The sequence below is a fragment of the Macaca mulatta genome, chromosome 15, assembly GCF_049350105.2.
Source record: "Macaca mulatta isolate MMU2019108-1 chromosome 15, T2T-MMU8v2.0, whole genome shotgun sequence".
NCBI classification, from domain to species: domain Eukaryota; kingdom Metazoa; phylum Chordata; class Mammalia; order Primates; family Cercopithecidae; genus Macaca; species Macaca mulatta.
Window position 1 is genome coordinate 12,682,690 of NC_133420.1, and position 15,798 is coordinate 12,698,487.

Here is a 15,798-nt window from a genome sequence, read left to right on the forward strand (position 1 = left end):
AGGACCTCTTGAGGACCAAAAACAGGGATTCTTCAAGCCTGCCCCAAGGGCTAGATCTCTGATTTAGCTACTTGGAAGGTAGATGTAGAAGAGAGTAATTTTACCAGAACAAAAAGTCAGGATGGCTGGGCTGACTCGGCCAGATGCAGTGGCTCATGCCTGTAATCCCAGCACTTTGGGAGGCCGAGACAGGTGGATCACCTGAGGTCGGGAGTTCGAGAGCAGCCTGACCAACAAGTTGAAACTATGTCTCTACTGAAAATATGAAAATTAGCTGGGCGTTTTGGCGGGTGCCTGTAATCCCAGGTACTTGGGAGGCTGAGGCAAGAGAATTGCTTGAACCCGGGATGCAGAGGTGGCAGTGAGCTAAGATTATGCCACTGCACTCCAGCTTGGGTGACAGAGCGAGACTTCGTCTCAAAAAAAACAGAAGGAAGGGGAAGGGGAATGCCTGGGCTGACTCACAGGGAAGAGGCCCTACAGCAGCCGTAGGACCTTGGCCACTTGGGTGGAAAAGAAGGAAGGAAGAGCTTCACCCATGGCGGTGACCTGGACTGCAGAAACCACACTAAACAGTCCACATCCTGGAGCCTGGCCACCCCATTTGCTTCTCTTCTCCTTGGGTAGAGGGCGTGGGGAGCTTTCTAGCCCGGAGGCTGAGCAGCGCAGCTTCTAACCAGGGTAGGCGTTTGTCTGTCCCTGGGAATACAGACAGCATTCTCATAAGCAGCCCAAATCCTCCTGAACAGCTAGCTTTTTGTAGGGTGCGGCGGGGTGGGGCAGAGGGTCATTTTGACTCATAGGTACCTTTTCCACTTTCACTGCTGATAACTGTGTTACAGATTAAAGTTTTGTTTTTGACACTGAAGAGGGCTTAAGAGAGTGAGCTATTATGGCACATCTAAGTCTGCTAAAATAGAACCACAGGGTAGTGTAGGAAAATCTCTTCTAAATTATGGATCATATATGGTGAACGTTAGAAGCCATGTGTACCTAAGTTGAAAAATCAAACCATGTCTTGTATTTGGGTGACCCCGGTAAGTCTGGATGTCACTGCGCCTTGTGTGAACACAGGATGCTGAGGTGTAGGGATCAACAGGCTTTTTCTGGACATCTTGCGCTTCTCCCTTGGGGTAAAGTGGGGCGGCAGTAGCAGCGCACAGCTGTTGGGCCCCTGATATTTGTCAGCTGGTTTACATGTGGGATTCCATTTAATGCAAACTTGGAGGTAAAATTATGTTATTGAAGATGAAGATAGAGGCTTAGAGAAGTTAAGAAAATTGTTCAAGGTCACATCATTTGTTTTGTTTCGTTTTGCTTTTGAGATAGTTTTGCTCTTCTTGCCCAGGCTGGAGTGCAATGGTGCGATCTCGGCTCACCACAACCTCTGCTTCCCAGGTTCAGGTGATTCTCCTGCCTCAGTCTCCCGAGTAGCTGGGATGACAGACATGCGCCACCATACCAGGCTGATTTTGTATTTTTAGTAGGGATGAGGTTTTTCCAGGTTGGTTACGCTGGCCTTGAACTCGCAACTTTGGGTGATCCACCCAACTCAGCCTCCCCAAGTGCTGGGATTACAGATGCGAGCCACCACGCCTGGCCAAGGCCATGTAATTTCTTAAGTTGAAAGATGAAGTACTGGATGAACTCAGAAGTTTGACTTCAAGGCCCTTGATCTTTCCATAACTCGTGGTTCCTTCCCTGGTTGGTGGGAGTGACTGAAGAACTCCAGGAAGCTGTGTTTTTGGAAAGAGGACCTGAGGGGTGTATGGTCTTTCCAGGCTTGGAATCTGCCATGCTGGGCTTCTGAATTGTATAGCTTGACCATATAGAGAAGCCCCTCATTTAAGACTTATTCTTTGGGGAAAATGAAGGAAAGCTGCCCACATGAGACAGGCAGAGGCGACTTTCTCAGAGCTGCTGTGGCAAGAGAGTCGGCACCGTCACTTGCGTGTGGCAGAGACTGACATGCAAGTGAGTGGCGGATGAGGAGTGGGGAAGCTTCAGGATGGAAAGAATAGCTCCCAGTGGAGGCTGTTGTGGGGGCCGGAGGCGGCTGTGCAGAGGTGGGGTGTCCTATGTGATTGGGTAGGGGCATATTTGGCTTTCTCTGAATGATCCTAACTGGAAACACTGGGCCAAAATTGGGGTGGCTGTCAGTTTTGAGTCAAGTCCTGGTCACCTGGGACAGAATTGTGGTTTAGTTTCTGGGTTGTGGAGAGAGCAGTCTGGCTTTCTGTCTGATGTGCTAGCCTGGCTGGCCTCCTGGCTGTTGACTGTAGATAGGGGATTGGTTTCCTGGGTGGGCAGCTACAGGTTGTGATCTGAGTTCTGTCTTTCTACATATGATCAGGCATGGTCTGTTTGTATATTCAGTCCCTCATTTTTCTTGTCAGTAAAAATATCAAGTGACAAATTGGATACATTGGGAAGATTTTAGATGTCTGTGTCCCCTGGAGGAAGTTTTCACATTCACATTGAATCAGAATGAATATAAACAATGGGACCATTTATCTTGAAGATTTAAAAGAGGAAATCTTCAACAATACTACCTCGGCGCCATTGCCTCTCTGTCCATCGTTAGGGAATGTGTTTTTATGCACCGCCAGCTCATCGTCCACCAGTTTGTGGTTGATCCAGTTCTCTATACGTCTTACCTTGTGTGTATCTCATTGTTTGCTAGTGTTACCTTTCCCCTTCGTCAGTGTAGTTTATTTGTGTAGCCTCTGTTGGTAGGAAGTTATTTGTGGAATTTGTGAATGGAAGGGACCTTGGAGGTCTGCTAAGTCAACCAAGTGATTTTAGAGATAAACGGAAATACAGGGAAATGTTCCAGCTTTTTTGGTGGCAAAACCAGGAATAGAAAGCAGTGTTCCTTGTGCCACAATGTCATTGGAAGACAGCTCAATGTGGGCCTAAAATGCAGAGTAACTAACTTTCATTTATCTCTGCTTCTGACTCTTGTTATCAGACATTTTAAATTGACCTAAATGTGTTAGCAGAAATATGAAAAGTCTTGACTTGTTTACATATAAGGTACTTTGTCGCCTACTCATTTGGTTGTTTTTTTCAACAGGATTGAAAAGATATTGTTATAAACTGAATGTTTATGTCTCCCCCAGATTCTTGTACTGGAGCTCTAACTGCCTGTGTGATGGTATTAGGGGGTAGGACCTTTGGGAGGTGATTAGGGTTAGATGAGGTCATGAGCGTGGGCCCTGGTCTGACAGGATTAGTGCCCTTAGAAGAAGAGAAACCAGGCCGGGTGTGGTGGCTCACACCTGTAATCCCAGCACTTTAGGAGTCCCAGGGAAAGGGGGCATGGAAAGGAGGTCTCTGAACAAACCTTGCAACATCCATTTCTGCTGAGTCCGGTCCGAGGTCTGGTTCTTGACATGTACACTTTTCAGAGATACTTGATTTCTATTTTTATCATGGCTCACCTGAGCAGCAATGGTTTCGAACTGCCTGGAGATGTGGTCTGGAAGGCCAGTGCTATGGCCATCCTTCCCGCTCCTGCAGTAGAGGAGTCATCCTGGGACTAGGGGGCTTCGCCTGTAATCAGCTTTCTCATAATAAGTGGATTTGATGCTGGTTTTGCTAGGTCAGGAAATTTCCCATTTGGAAGGAAAACGGATACTTGTTTTTGGGTTTTGCTGAGGAGCCACAGAGTTTAGAGCAGGGACTGGAAGTTTGTTGAGACACGCGTGAGTGCACTCAAACATCTTCCATGAAACATGGAAATAAAGGCAGTGTTCCAGAGAGGTCCTTGGCTTTGGGATATAAATATTTCTGTAACAGAATGGCACTGGATGTCTGCTGTATTTTTTTCTCTGCTATTTTTGCGAGTTTTATTTGGGTGTGTGTCTCCTGTACAGAAAGTATCGCATCAGTTTTTGCCACCAAGTATTTACAGCCGTTGGTTACCTCCTATGTGGGTCACTTTTGTGCCGTGGTTTCTTTGGGGAAATTGTAGGTCTCCTACCCAAAGCACATTGCCCATTTCAAGGTGCTCCTGGTTTCTGAACACCTGTGGCAGTGCTTTCCATGTGGGTGAAGCCTGCCGAGAAAGTCCCCCACCCCCAGGAGGTGGGGACTGGTGATTGTCTGAGTGAGGAGGCTGGGGATGAGCCCTGGACTAGAACTTGTGACCGGCTGCTTTTCCTTCCCCTCGTCTCCCTCCTATTTTTCTACCACCCCCACTTTTTAAAAATTTCTTATAAAAAATTAAGCAAGTATTTTGGTTTCCTTTATTCGCTATTCCTTGCTAATCGTATGCAGAATGAGCCTGGGAAAGTGGAAAAAAAGTTGTACTTAGCTTCAGATGATCCTACCAGCCCCGCATTGAGGGGCTTCCGCCAGGCGGCATTGTCAAGTGGCGTTGTGGAGGTTCTCCTTTCAGTCCTCAGCGTTAACCAGCAGAGGCAGGTGGCACTTATTCCTGGTTAATGTTGAGGAAGTTGAGCTCAAAGTGGCTAAGGGAACTTCCCAAAGTCAAATAGGAAGTAGCAGAGTAGAACCAAACACAGATTGTCTCTGAATCAGGCAGGTCGTCAGATTCCAAAATGGGCTCTTAATTTTTGGAGGTCAAAAAGCTGAACAGACAAAGCTATTTCTTTTTTCTTCTTCTTCTTCTTTTTTTTTTTTTTTTTTTTTTTGAGCTAGGATTTCGCTATGCTGCCTAGGCTGGTCTAGGCTCAAGCTGCCCTCCTGCCTTAGCGTTCTGAGTGCTGGGCTTACAGGTTTGTGTCACCACACCCAACAGAACAGACATTTCTTTAAAGAAGACATACAAATGGCCAAAAAATATGTGAGAAAAATGCTTAGTATCACTTTTAATCAGAGAAATGCAAATCAAAACCACAGTGAGGTATCATCTCACCTGTCAGGATGAGTATTACCAAAAAGACAAAAAATAACAAGTGCTGGCGAGGATATGGAGACAAGGAAGCTCTTACACACTGTAGGGGGGTGTAAACTAGAGGAGCTGGCTGGGCGTGCGGCACACGCTGACATCCCAGCACTTTGGGAGTCCGAGGCGGGCAGATCACCTGAGGTCAGGAGTTTGAAACCAGCCTGGCCAACATGGTGAAACCCCGTATCTACTAAAAACATAAAAATTAGCTGGGAGCGGTGGATCACACCTGTAATCCCAGCACTGTTGGGCGGCTGAGGTGGGTGGGTCACTTGAGGCCAGGAGTTCAAGACCAGCCTGGCCAACGTGGTGAAACCCCATCTCTACTAAAAAATACAAAAATATGCCAGGTGCAGTGGCGGGTGCCCGTAATCCCAGCTACTCAGGAGGCTGAGGCATGAGAACCACTGGAACCCGGGAGGCAGATGCTACAGTGAGCAAGCCGAGATTACACCACTATACTCCAGCCTGGGCAACAGTGAGACTCTGTCTCGAAGAGAAAAAAGAGAAAGAGTAAGAGTAAGCTAAGGCACCCACTATGGCAAACAGTATGGAGGTTCCTCAGAAAACTGCAAATGAAATTACAGTGTGATCCAGCAGTCCCACTACAGTGTAGATACCCAAAGAAAAGGAAATCATTGTCAGAGGGGCATCCACACCTCCGTTTCCTACAGCACTGTTCACCATAGCCAAGATATGGAATCAGCCTCGGTGTCCAACAGCAGATGATGGATAGAGAAAATGTGGTCTTTATACACAGTAGCATACTATTCAGCCATAACACAGGATGAAGTCCTGTTATTCTCAGCAATGTGGATGGAACTGGAAGATATTATGAAATAAGCCAGAGACAGATAGTTACACAGCACATGTTCTCTTATGTGGAAGGCAAAAAAGAGTGGATCTCATGGAAGTTGAAAGTAGACAGAGGATCCTAGAGGGTGAGAAGGGTGTGGGAAGAGGGAGATAGGGAGAAATTTGTTAAAGGATACAAAATTATAGCTGGATAGGAATAAGTTCTAGTGTTCTATAACATAGGATGACTATAGTTAACAGGAATATATAGTTTCAGACTGGGAGTGGTGTCTCATGCCTGTAATCCTAGCACTTTGGGAGGCTGCGGTGGGTGGATCACCTGAGGTCAGGATTTTGAGACTAGCCTGGCCAACGTGGTGAAACCCCGTCTCTACTAAAATACAAAAATTAGCCGGGCATAGTGGTGAGTGCCTGTGTAATCCCAGCTACCAGGGAGGCCGAGGCAGGAGAATAGCTTGAACCTGGGAAGCAGATGTTGCAGTGAGCTGAGATCACACCACTGCCCTGTAGCCTGGGCAACAGAGGAAGACTTTGTCTCAAAAAATATATATATATTTATATATATAGTTCCAGATAACTGGAGGAAGGGTATTGAACGTTACCAACACAAAGAAATGATAAATGTTTGAGATGGTGGATATGCTAATTATGCTGATCACCTACAATACATGTATTATAACATCACCATGTGTACTACATACATATGTACAGTACACAATTATGTGTCAATTAAGAAAAAACTGAACTTAGATTGGAATGGCTATGAAGTAGCTAGCTTTTTCATATTTTTTATATAGACCCTAGGCATTTATTTTAAGTAAACTAGGCTTGGCTTCAGGAAATGTTTAGTATTTGAATTTTAGCCTTGCATTTTATAATACAGAGAAGTAAAACTGTAGACTTGCTTTAGATACAGTCACAGGGATTTGCCGTGATGACCTTTTTATGTAATAAGGGGGAAATATACCTTAATTAATACGCATACATGCTCAGTTTTCTCCCTCGTACACATTTTTAGTTGTTGTCCCGGCATTGTGATACTTATGTAAACTGTATGCGATATCTTAGGTAGGAATCAGAATTTTAAGGTAAGAATACTTAAAGTTATGTATTTTTCAAACTTTCAAGCTGGATATTTTACATGTCCATTATATAACTGTAATTAAATTATCAAAAAGACAATACCTGTCTTTAATATGGGTGATGCTCTAGCTTTTCTTTTTCTTTTTTTTTTTTTTTTTTTTTTTTTTTGAGACAGGGTCTCACTTTCTCCCAGGCTGGAGTGTAGTGGTGTGATCATGGCTCACTGCAGCCTCAGCCTCATAGGCTCGAGAGATCCTCCCACCTCAGCCTCCCAAGTAGCTGGGACCACAGGTGTACGACACCATGCCCAGCTAATGTTTAACATTTTTTGCAGAGACAGGGCCTCCCTCTGTTTCTCAGGCTGGTCTGGGATTCCTGGATTCAAGTGATTCTCCTGCTTCATCCTCCCAAAGTGCTGTGATTACAGGCACGTGCCACTGCCTGGCCCCATATAAGTGGGATGATGACTTGAGCCTAGGAGTTCCAGACCAGTCTGGGTAACATGGCACAAGACCCTGTCTCTACAAAAACTAAAAAAATTAACTGGTCATGGTGGCACCTGCCTGTGGTGCCAGTTACTCCAGGAGGCTGAGGCGGGAGGATAACTTGAGCCCAGGAGTCAAGGCTGCAGTGAGTTCTGATCTTGTCATTGCATTCCAGCCTGGGTGACAGAGTGAGACCTTGTCTCTTAAAAAAAGTTACTGGTGGCCGGGCGCGGTGGCTCAAGCCTGTAATCCCAGCACTTTGGGAGGCCGAGACGGGCGGATCACGAGGTCAGGAGATCAAGACCATCCTGGCTAACACCGTGAAACCCCGTCTCTACTAAAAATACAAAAAAAAACTAGCCGGGCGAGGTGGCGGGCGCCTGTAGTCCCAGCTACTCCGGAGGCTGAGGCAGGAGAATGGCGTAAACCCGGGAGGCGGAGCTTGCAGTGAGCTGAGATCCGGCCACTGCACTCCAGCCCGGGCTACAGAGCAAGACTCCGTCTCAAAAAAAAAAAAAAAAAAAAAAAAAAAAAAAAAAAGTTACTGGCTACCTGATTATTCATAGGAAAAAAAACTGAACTCTGCTCTAAACCTCATACCTAGTACAAAAATTAACTCAAAATGGATCATGGACTAAAATGTAAAATGCAAAATAAAGATGAAAAGAGGAGCTAGAGACTGGGAGAAACTATTCGCGAACCACATGTCTGATAAAGGACTCATATCTATAATATATAAAGAACTATCAAAATTCAGCAGTGAAACCGAATCATCTAGTTTGAAAATGAATAAAAGACCTGAAGAGACATTTCAGATAACATATAAGCACATGAAAAGCTGTTCAACATCATGAGCAATCAGAAAAATGCACACTAAAGCCACGTCACTATACACCTATCAGAATGCCTAAAATAAAAAGTAGTAACAAGACCAATGCTGGTGAGGACGCAGGGAAACGGGATCACTCACACTTGGCTGGTGGGAATGGAAGACGGTACAGACATTCTGGAAAACAGCTTGACAGTTTCTTAAACTCAATGTGCAATTGCCATAGGATGCAGCACTCACATTCATGGGCAGTTATCCCAGAGAAATGAAGACTTATGTTCACACAAAAGCCTATATGTATCTGTTCATAGCAGCATTATTTATAAAGGCTAGAAACTGGAAACAACCTGGAGACTGCTCAGCAGGTGAATGGTTAAACAAACTGGTGCACCCAGGCCCCAGATACCACTCTGCAGTAGTTAATGACATCCTTGTTCATCAGTCTTTCAAACTAGAAACCGTCTTTCAAACTAGAAACCACCATCATGTTTACTCCCCTTTTTTCCATCCTGGGTCTGAGTGGACTTCATTTTGCATTTCTTTCCAATGCATTTTCCCTCTGTCCTTTCTGGTTGCACCTCATGCCTCATTTGAACCATTGTAAGAGCCACCGAATTGTTTCTCTGCCTCATCATGGAATCCTTTCTACACTTCATGCCCCGCATTGTCATTGGAACAATCTTTCCAAAACATGAACAAACTAACTTAAAAGAAATATCCCAGGTAGCCTTCCAAATAAGTATAAGCTTTCTGTTAGAAGTTTGACTTCTTGTCTATAGGGAACCCCAGGACTGTAGAGAGACGGATTTGCTGTCTGCATTTTCAGATCAGGCAGAAATCCCTGGAGGGGCCCATGTGGAATAGTGGCACAAATACCGGTTCTAGAATCAGAAGCCCTCATATCCTGGTTCTAACACTAGCTGGATGTTCTTGGGAAAGTTTTGATTTCATAACCTCAGAAACTCCATTTCTTAAGAAATGGAGATGAGAAAACATACTCAAGGGATCACACAAGGATACTGGGAGGAGCAGATGAGGGACATGGTGAACATGCTGTGTAATCCGTGAAGTACGTCGTATGTGTGAGAAGTGGAACTGTGTGGATAACGGTTCTGGAATCATTGTATGAAAACGATGGAAAGCACATTCATAGTTCTGCCTGATGATAGCACTGGGCACCTGTGTTGTACGTGACTGCAACATGGGTGAGGCCCGGGTCAGTACAGCTCACAGTTTGCTTTTCATGCAGTTAGAAAGGCCCGAGAGGACCCTTCCCCCCTCCAGCTGTAGGAAGGAAGTGGCTGTCTCCTGCCTCTATTTGGTGGGATTGTCTCTGGCTCCTTGGTGACAGGAATGCAGGGAGTGGGGGAAGAAAGCCGGCCTGACTGCTCACTAGTCAGCCTTCCCCCAGGAAGGAGTGGAGGGGTCATTTCGTGGTAACTTGCCAAGTCTTTCTTAACCCATCTGCTCTTTGACATGACCAGCATGACAAGTAAAAGACCCATTAGAGACAGATGGGCTGTGTGTCCCGTGCCTTTATGGCTTTGTGGCCTCAGAGCTGCCAGAACTCGATAGCTTTCTGGGGAACGGTGGGTCAACCAAGGGGCTGAAAATAGTGAGAGGAAGAAAATTCCCCCTCGCTGCTCTGGTCTGGGAGTGATTACTGAGGAGAGCGGCATGGAGGGCCCAGCCGTGGGGTCCCTCTCAAGCACACCCTCACCTCAGTGGGAATGCGGGTCTCAACCTCCCTAGGCCTCCGTGATTTTCGTCTGTCACATACTCACCTCCAGCAGGGACGTCTATGGTAATGAGATGAAGGAGCATCCTAGCACATGTGGCACTTAGTAGGCTTGCGGTGAGTGGACGCTGGTGTCAGTGGAACAGGAGACTGGGAGCTGCATGTGGACGCACTCACGTGCTGGTGGTATGGGTGGACAGAGGAGAGAGGGACGCTCTGCCGTTCTCCTTTTGGTCTGTCACCCCCGCTGTTGTGAACAGAATCCGTGAGTGTATTCTGTTGCCCCAGTCAACTTGGTAGGCTGATTGCTCAATTTTCTGCTTCCACTTTTGATTTCTTAAGAATGGGAAAAGGAATACTTCAGTTACTTTTCTGGTTGATGGCATACATTCCTTGATATCACCTTAATGCTTTTTAATTTCGATGTATTTTGGATGCTGGAGCTTGCCTGACATCTGTGTTTTTATGCCTCACACTCTCGCGTAACTGTTGGCCACACCAGGACCAGAGAGAAGTGACCAGACCGATTGATAGCAGGGCTAGGACCGGAATTCTCCAGCCCTTTGATGCCCAGCAGGCTCTGTTTTCTGTATTGCACTGCTCTTTCCTGTTTCGACCCCTGTTAGGACAGTGGATGTGAAATGTAGCTGGGCGCTTTTGGGGGTGTGATAGAAGTATGGCAGATGCCTCAGACTGGCATTTTTCTCTGACTCTGAATTCTCATGGCTCAGAGTCAGTGTCTAGGCTACTGACCGGGAAGATACAGGAAGCTGTTCTGTATGGCAAACGATGCCAGGGCATTTTTTTCACCCGGCAATTTGTTTGGTTTGGACTGGAATAAACCTGTGATGTTGGTTTCTTTGGCAATATTATTAGGGAGTGGAGCCTGACTTGTTAACTTAGCCCGATTCATAGTGCTTAGAATCTCAGTGAGTGTGTGTTGAACTGAGTGGAAGTGTGAGAGCATCTTGGACAGTGGTTTGCAAACGTAGCTGCATCTGGATGGCTGTGAAAAAAGCATGCTTGCTTACTCCCGACCAGTTGAAATAGAATCTGCAGGAATGGAGCCTGGGCAGCTCTAGTGCTGTTAAAAACCCCCAGGTGGTTCTGATATACCGTAAAGGTTGAGATCCACTGATCCACAGTGAATTGGAGGCCTGGATCATAGACATGCCTTATGCTTTCACCAGCTTAGAATGGCTCTTGTGCTTTAGAACTGTGAAAAAAAAAATTGTTACCCAAACAAATGTGGAAACAGCCTAAATGCCACATCCTGTCATGAAGTATATTTAGCAGTTATTCACTCTATTCTGATCTCTACCCATTCCACCTTTTCTTCATGGAACAATAATTTGACAGTTGGTTATGCAGAACCAGAGTAAGTCTAGTTTGATTGGCAGGAAACGATTTTGGGTATGAAGTGCCCTTTAGGCATTTATTGAACTCTTGTTTGTACCACCGCTGTGCTGGACAGTTTATAAATATTACTTCTTTAAACAAGGCCTATGGAGTCAGGCTGCCTGGGTTTTGCTAAGTAGTTGTGTCATTTGGGGTAAGTTTTTAAGCTTATATAAACCTGACTTTCATCTATGAAATGGGATGACAAGGGGTCATTATCATCTCACAGGATCGTGCAAATGTGTGTGTAAAGTGCTTAGTTTCGTGCCTAACACATAATAACTAGTTAGTAAAGTTATTACACCATCGTCGTCATATTTAAATGTAAATATTAAGAGCTAATAAATTTGTAAAAGGTACTATACCTTTACCCCTTGACTACTTTAGTTTTAAGTGGTTGGGTTAATTTATCCCTTAAATATTGGCCTCTTGAATACTTTGAATTTCAATTGAACGTAGCCAGAGGATTTCATAATTGGACCATTGCCTCTGGAAGTTGGAGCTTTGTTTGTTCGTTTGGTTTCACTTCCTACACTAAGCATGTGGCTGTGCACACCTTTATGGTGACTTCTGGTACTGGGGAATCAAAGCTTCATTCGCTTCTTTGGAGGAGATGATCTTGTGCTATATGAAGCACTCAGACTTTGTTAACTGTGTACCATCCAGACAAGACCAGGTGCTTCCCATGGCAGCCTGTCCTTTTCTTAGCTCTCTCATCAATCTAGCCTGTTCCTTCTATTCCTCTTTATACTAGAACTTGTCTTTGAACAAGGAATGTTGTTTTGTCACTGCTAGGTCCCCAGCAATTAGTAATGCCTAGCACATACTAGGTGCTTCCTGAATGTTAATAGGTGATAATCTAGCAGAACACAAGATAAATCCGCAGGTTGAGATTTAAGCTGTGTAGTATGAACGCTGCATTGGCAAACTTATTAAATCAATTTTGTTAATACAAGTTTAACATATCTTAGTAACTGACTTAGTTCAGGAATCATTTACTGAGTGTCTTCTAGGCCAGATATTGGGGACAGAAAGGTAATAATATATGATCCCTGCCTCATGCACAGGAAGTCTAGTGTGATGGATGGGCACGTGCCAATGGCTGCCATGGAATATGGTGAGCATTAAGATAAAGGGGCACCCTGTGTGCCCTTGGAGCACAGAGCAGGGTTTGTGTTCTGGGAACATGAGCTCCATGTGAAAACACAATTTAAATTTTCTTTTTTTTTTTTTTTTTTTTTTTGAGACAGGGTCTTGCTCTGTGGTCCAGGCTGGAGTACAGTGGTATGATCTCGGCTCACTGCAACGTGCTTCCCCCAGGTTCAAGCGATTCTCGTGCCTCAGCATCCTGAGTAGCTGGGATAACAGGTGTGCGCCACCACGCCTGGCTAATTTTTGCATTTATAGTAGAAATGGAGTTTCACCATGCTGACCGGGCTGGTCTTGGACTCCTGACATCAGGTGATCCTCCCACCTCGGCCTTCCAAAGTTCTGGAATTATAGGCATGTATGTATTCATCCTTTTAAATATCTGCGGGTAGAACTTAACTTTAAATGGGTACTAATTAAACTATTGAATGACTTTAGTATGGATTGAATGACTTTGCTTGGGCCTCGTTTTTAATTTCCTTCATTAGAGGAAAAAAAAAAATGCACGTTGAATATCCCTCATCCAAACTTGGAACCAGAAGTGTCTAAGATTTCTTTACATTTTTGGATTTTTGAATATTTGTATTATACTTGCTGGTTGAGCATCCTGAATTCAAAAATCCAGAGTCTGAGCTGTTCCAATGAACATTTCATTGAGCGTCACGTCGGCACTCAAAAGTTGTGGATTTTGGAGTTTCTGGTTAGGGAGACTCATCCTGTATGGGTGCTGGATTGTTGCAGGAGTTCCGGACCAGAGGTTGGGTGACTAGGCTTTGATTTTCGCTTTGTTACTAAACAGGCTGTTTTCTTCCATAAGCTCAGCTTTAGATCCCCCGGTTGTCAAAGAACGGAATGGGCCATCTGATGTTTAAGGCCTCTGTTAGTTCTGACTTGGAGACACCTGGCTTCAGTTCATCTTCCTTAGGAGTGGACAAAGAATATGGGAATTTTGAAATTGTTAGTCAACATCTACAGGGTCGTTGCAGCCTGGTTTTGGGTAAAGGTCATCTTTAGTGAGCCCAGGGAGAAACAGTGGTTTAGCTGTCAGCTGAGAGGGGTAAGCGGTCCTATTAATTTTCCTCTGTGTTAGTGAAAGCATTGTTAAGGGTCACAGCGTTAGTGGAGCAGGCTGGAAAGAGGAGGGGAACTCACTGTTACAGGTCATATTGAATGTCTTTTCAGTCACTAAATGCTTTTTATGATATGTTTTTCAGGATTTCAGTGTGGTATGATTTCTCTGTGTTAAGCACAGGAAATTTAACATCAGCAAAAGAGAATGCTCTTTCTTTTTTTTTTTTTCTTTGAGATGGACTTTCGCTCTTGTCACCCAGGCTGGAGTCTAGTGGCGTGATCTCAGCTCACTGCAACCTCGACCTCCTGAGTTCAAGGGATTTTCCTGCCTCAGCCTCCTGTGTAGCTGGAATTACAGGTGCCCGCCAGCATGCCCGGCTAATTTTTGTAGTTTTAGTACAGATGGGGCGTTGTCATATTGGCCAGGCTGTTCTTGAACTTCTGACCTCAGGTGATCTTCCTGCCTCGGCTTCCCAAATTGCTGGGATTACAGGCATGCGCCACCATGTCTGGCCTTGAATGTTCTTTCTATGGGAATCTACGAAAGCCAGCTTTTGAGTCTAGTGGCAGAAAACCTCTTCTTCATTGTTTAGCTGTGCTGTGAGCTTGGAGGCCTTCAAGCCCAGCTGAAAAAGCTGTAGTATTTTATGTCAGTTGGCTGTCTTGGAGAACTTAATGAGCACTGGGCTGGAGTGATACTGTCAAAGTTCATGAGCTGTTTGAGACTCTCAAAGCCTAGATACTGGGGTTGCCCAAATACATTGGCTGGACTCACTATTTGTCTCGGGAGTCGGGGGATGGAAAATGCTGTGGTCTTAACTCTTCTCTTAATTTGACAGTGCTGTTATTAATGCTAAGAATGATTTCATATGGTTGCATTTTGCTTTGTAATTCACAGAGAATTTTAAAATCCATTATCTGATTTTATTCCCTCAGCAGTTCTGTGAAAAAGGTAGAGCACTTTCATATCTTCTGTTTTCCCGTGATTCTCTTGTGGCTCACAGAAGCTAAGAGCCTTCACCAAGGTCATCGGGTGAATGAGTCGCAGAGCTGGGAGTAGAGGCTCAGGCTTCTAGTGACCCTGTTTCTTCCTTGATAGCTCGCTCTGGTGGCGCTATGTTCAGGTAACTGCGCATGATCGGTTTGGTCTTTTGTAAATCCCTGCCCCATTTCGGGGGAGGTTCTTGGGAGGCTTCTATTCGTTTTGGAGCATTGAAGTATCTTGTCCTCTCTCCCTCTTCCCAGATGCATGGGCATTTTTGTAGGCCCCCAGGCTGGCCCTTGTGCATGGGGACGTCTCCTGCCTCCATGTTGCTTGCACGCCCCCTTCTGAAGGTGCTCTTCCCCGCATGGAACCCCCTCGTGCCTGCCTCCACACTGCAGGCTGTTCGGTAAATGTTCCTAAGTCAGCATCGTTGTTTTCTAGAAATGGGACGGGGTATGGATGCCAAGTTCTTTTCTGTGTGAAGGCTGCGATTGTATCATCTTGCCTTCCCCGTGTGTGCTCCTTGAGGTTGTCGCTGTGCTGCGGTCATCTGTGTTCCCTAGGGTGCCTCCCTTGGAGTCCTGGCCGTATTAGACATGCAGTCAGTGTTCATGGCCTAAATGAGAGAAAGGCCAACAGAGTCATTAAATCTGGAAAATGACAAGTGAGGGAAAGGAATTTTTATTGAAGGCATGTGAAAAAGAATCTTTTTAGAAAAGTTGACCTCTTTCTCAACTGGAGTTGAATTTCAGCTCAGAAAAACAGCTGTGTGCCCAGAGGGCTTTGGGATTTCAGTTTGTGACAGATGAATTGAATTTGTTGTTGTATGAATGTGCTATCCTTTTGTGGTTTTATTAGGCCTTTCTCCCAAATGGAATCGATTTTTCTATAAAACTCACACTTCCTTTTTGAGAAGTGTAACACTAATTGTATGGGATGGTCTCCCAAAAGATAACCAGCCAGGAACCAAACACACTGCCTGAGACTCACGGCCCCTGGTTTCTGCCTGTGCAGCTGCAGGGCAGAGAGGCACGCTCGAGCTGAAATCAAGACGCATGTCTGCATCTTCTCTTTCTTGACTGCTGTTTCGTCTCTGAGCTGGCCTGCCTTCAACGTCTAGGAGCTTGGTGGGTGTAGACACATTACGGTATGGAGGAAGGATATGGCGTTGCCACAGCCAGGAGACTCGCTGAAGTCTCTGTTCTCTTCCTGCTCACTGCTCTGACTTTGTATAAGTCACATGTGTAGCGCTGTGCACAGTGGCTTACATCTGTAATCCCAGCACTTTGGGAGGCCGACCTGGGAGAATCTCTTGAGCCCAGAGTTTGG

General features: G+C 45.3%; 1 protein-coding gene across 1 annotated transcript in view; it reads left to right on the top strand.

Moving 5' to 3' along the window:
* The first annotated feature begins 1,887 nt into the window (after positions 1-1,887).
* LOC106996558 (SH3 domain and tetratricopeptide repeat-containing protein 1-like) overlaps positions 1,888-15,798 on the top strand; it is a 39,159-nt gene continuing 25,248 nt past the window's right edge. Inside the window, 2 exon segments of the mRNA XM_077966401.1 lie at positions 1,888-1,974; positions 14,584-14,608. Of these exon segments, the coding sequence (XP_077822527.1) occupies positions 1,888-1,974; positions 14,584-14,608 (112 nt within the window).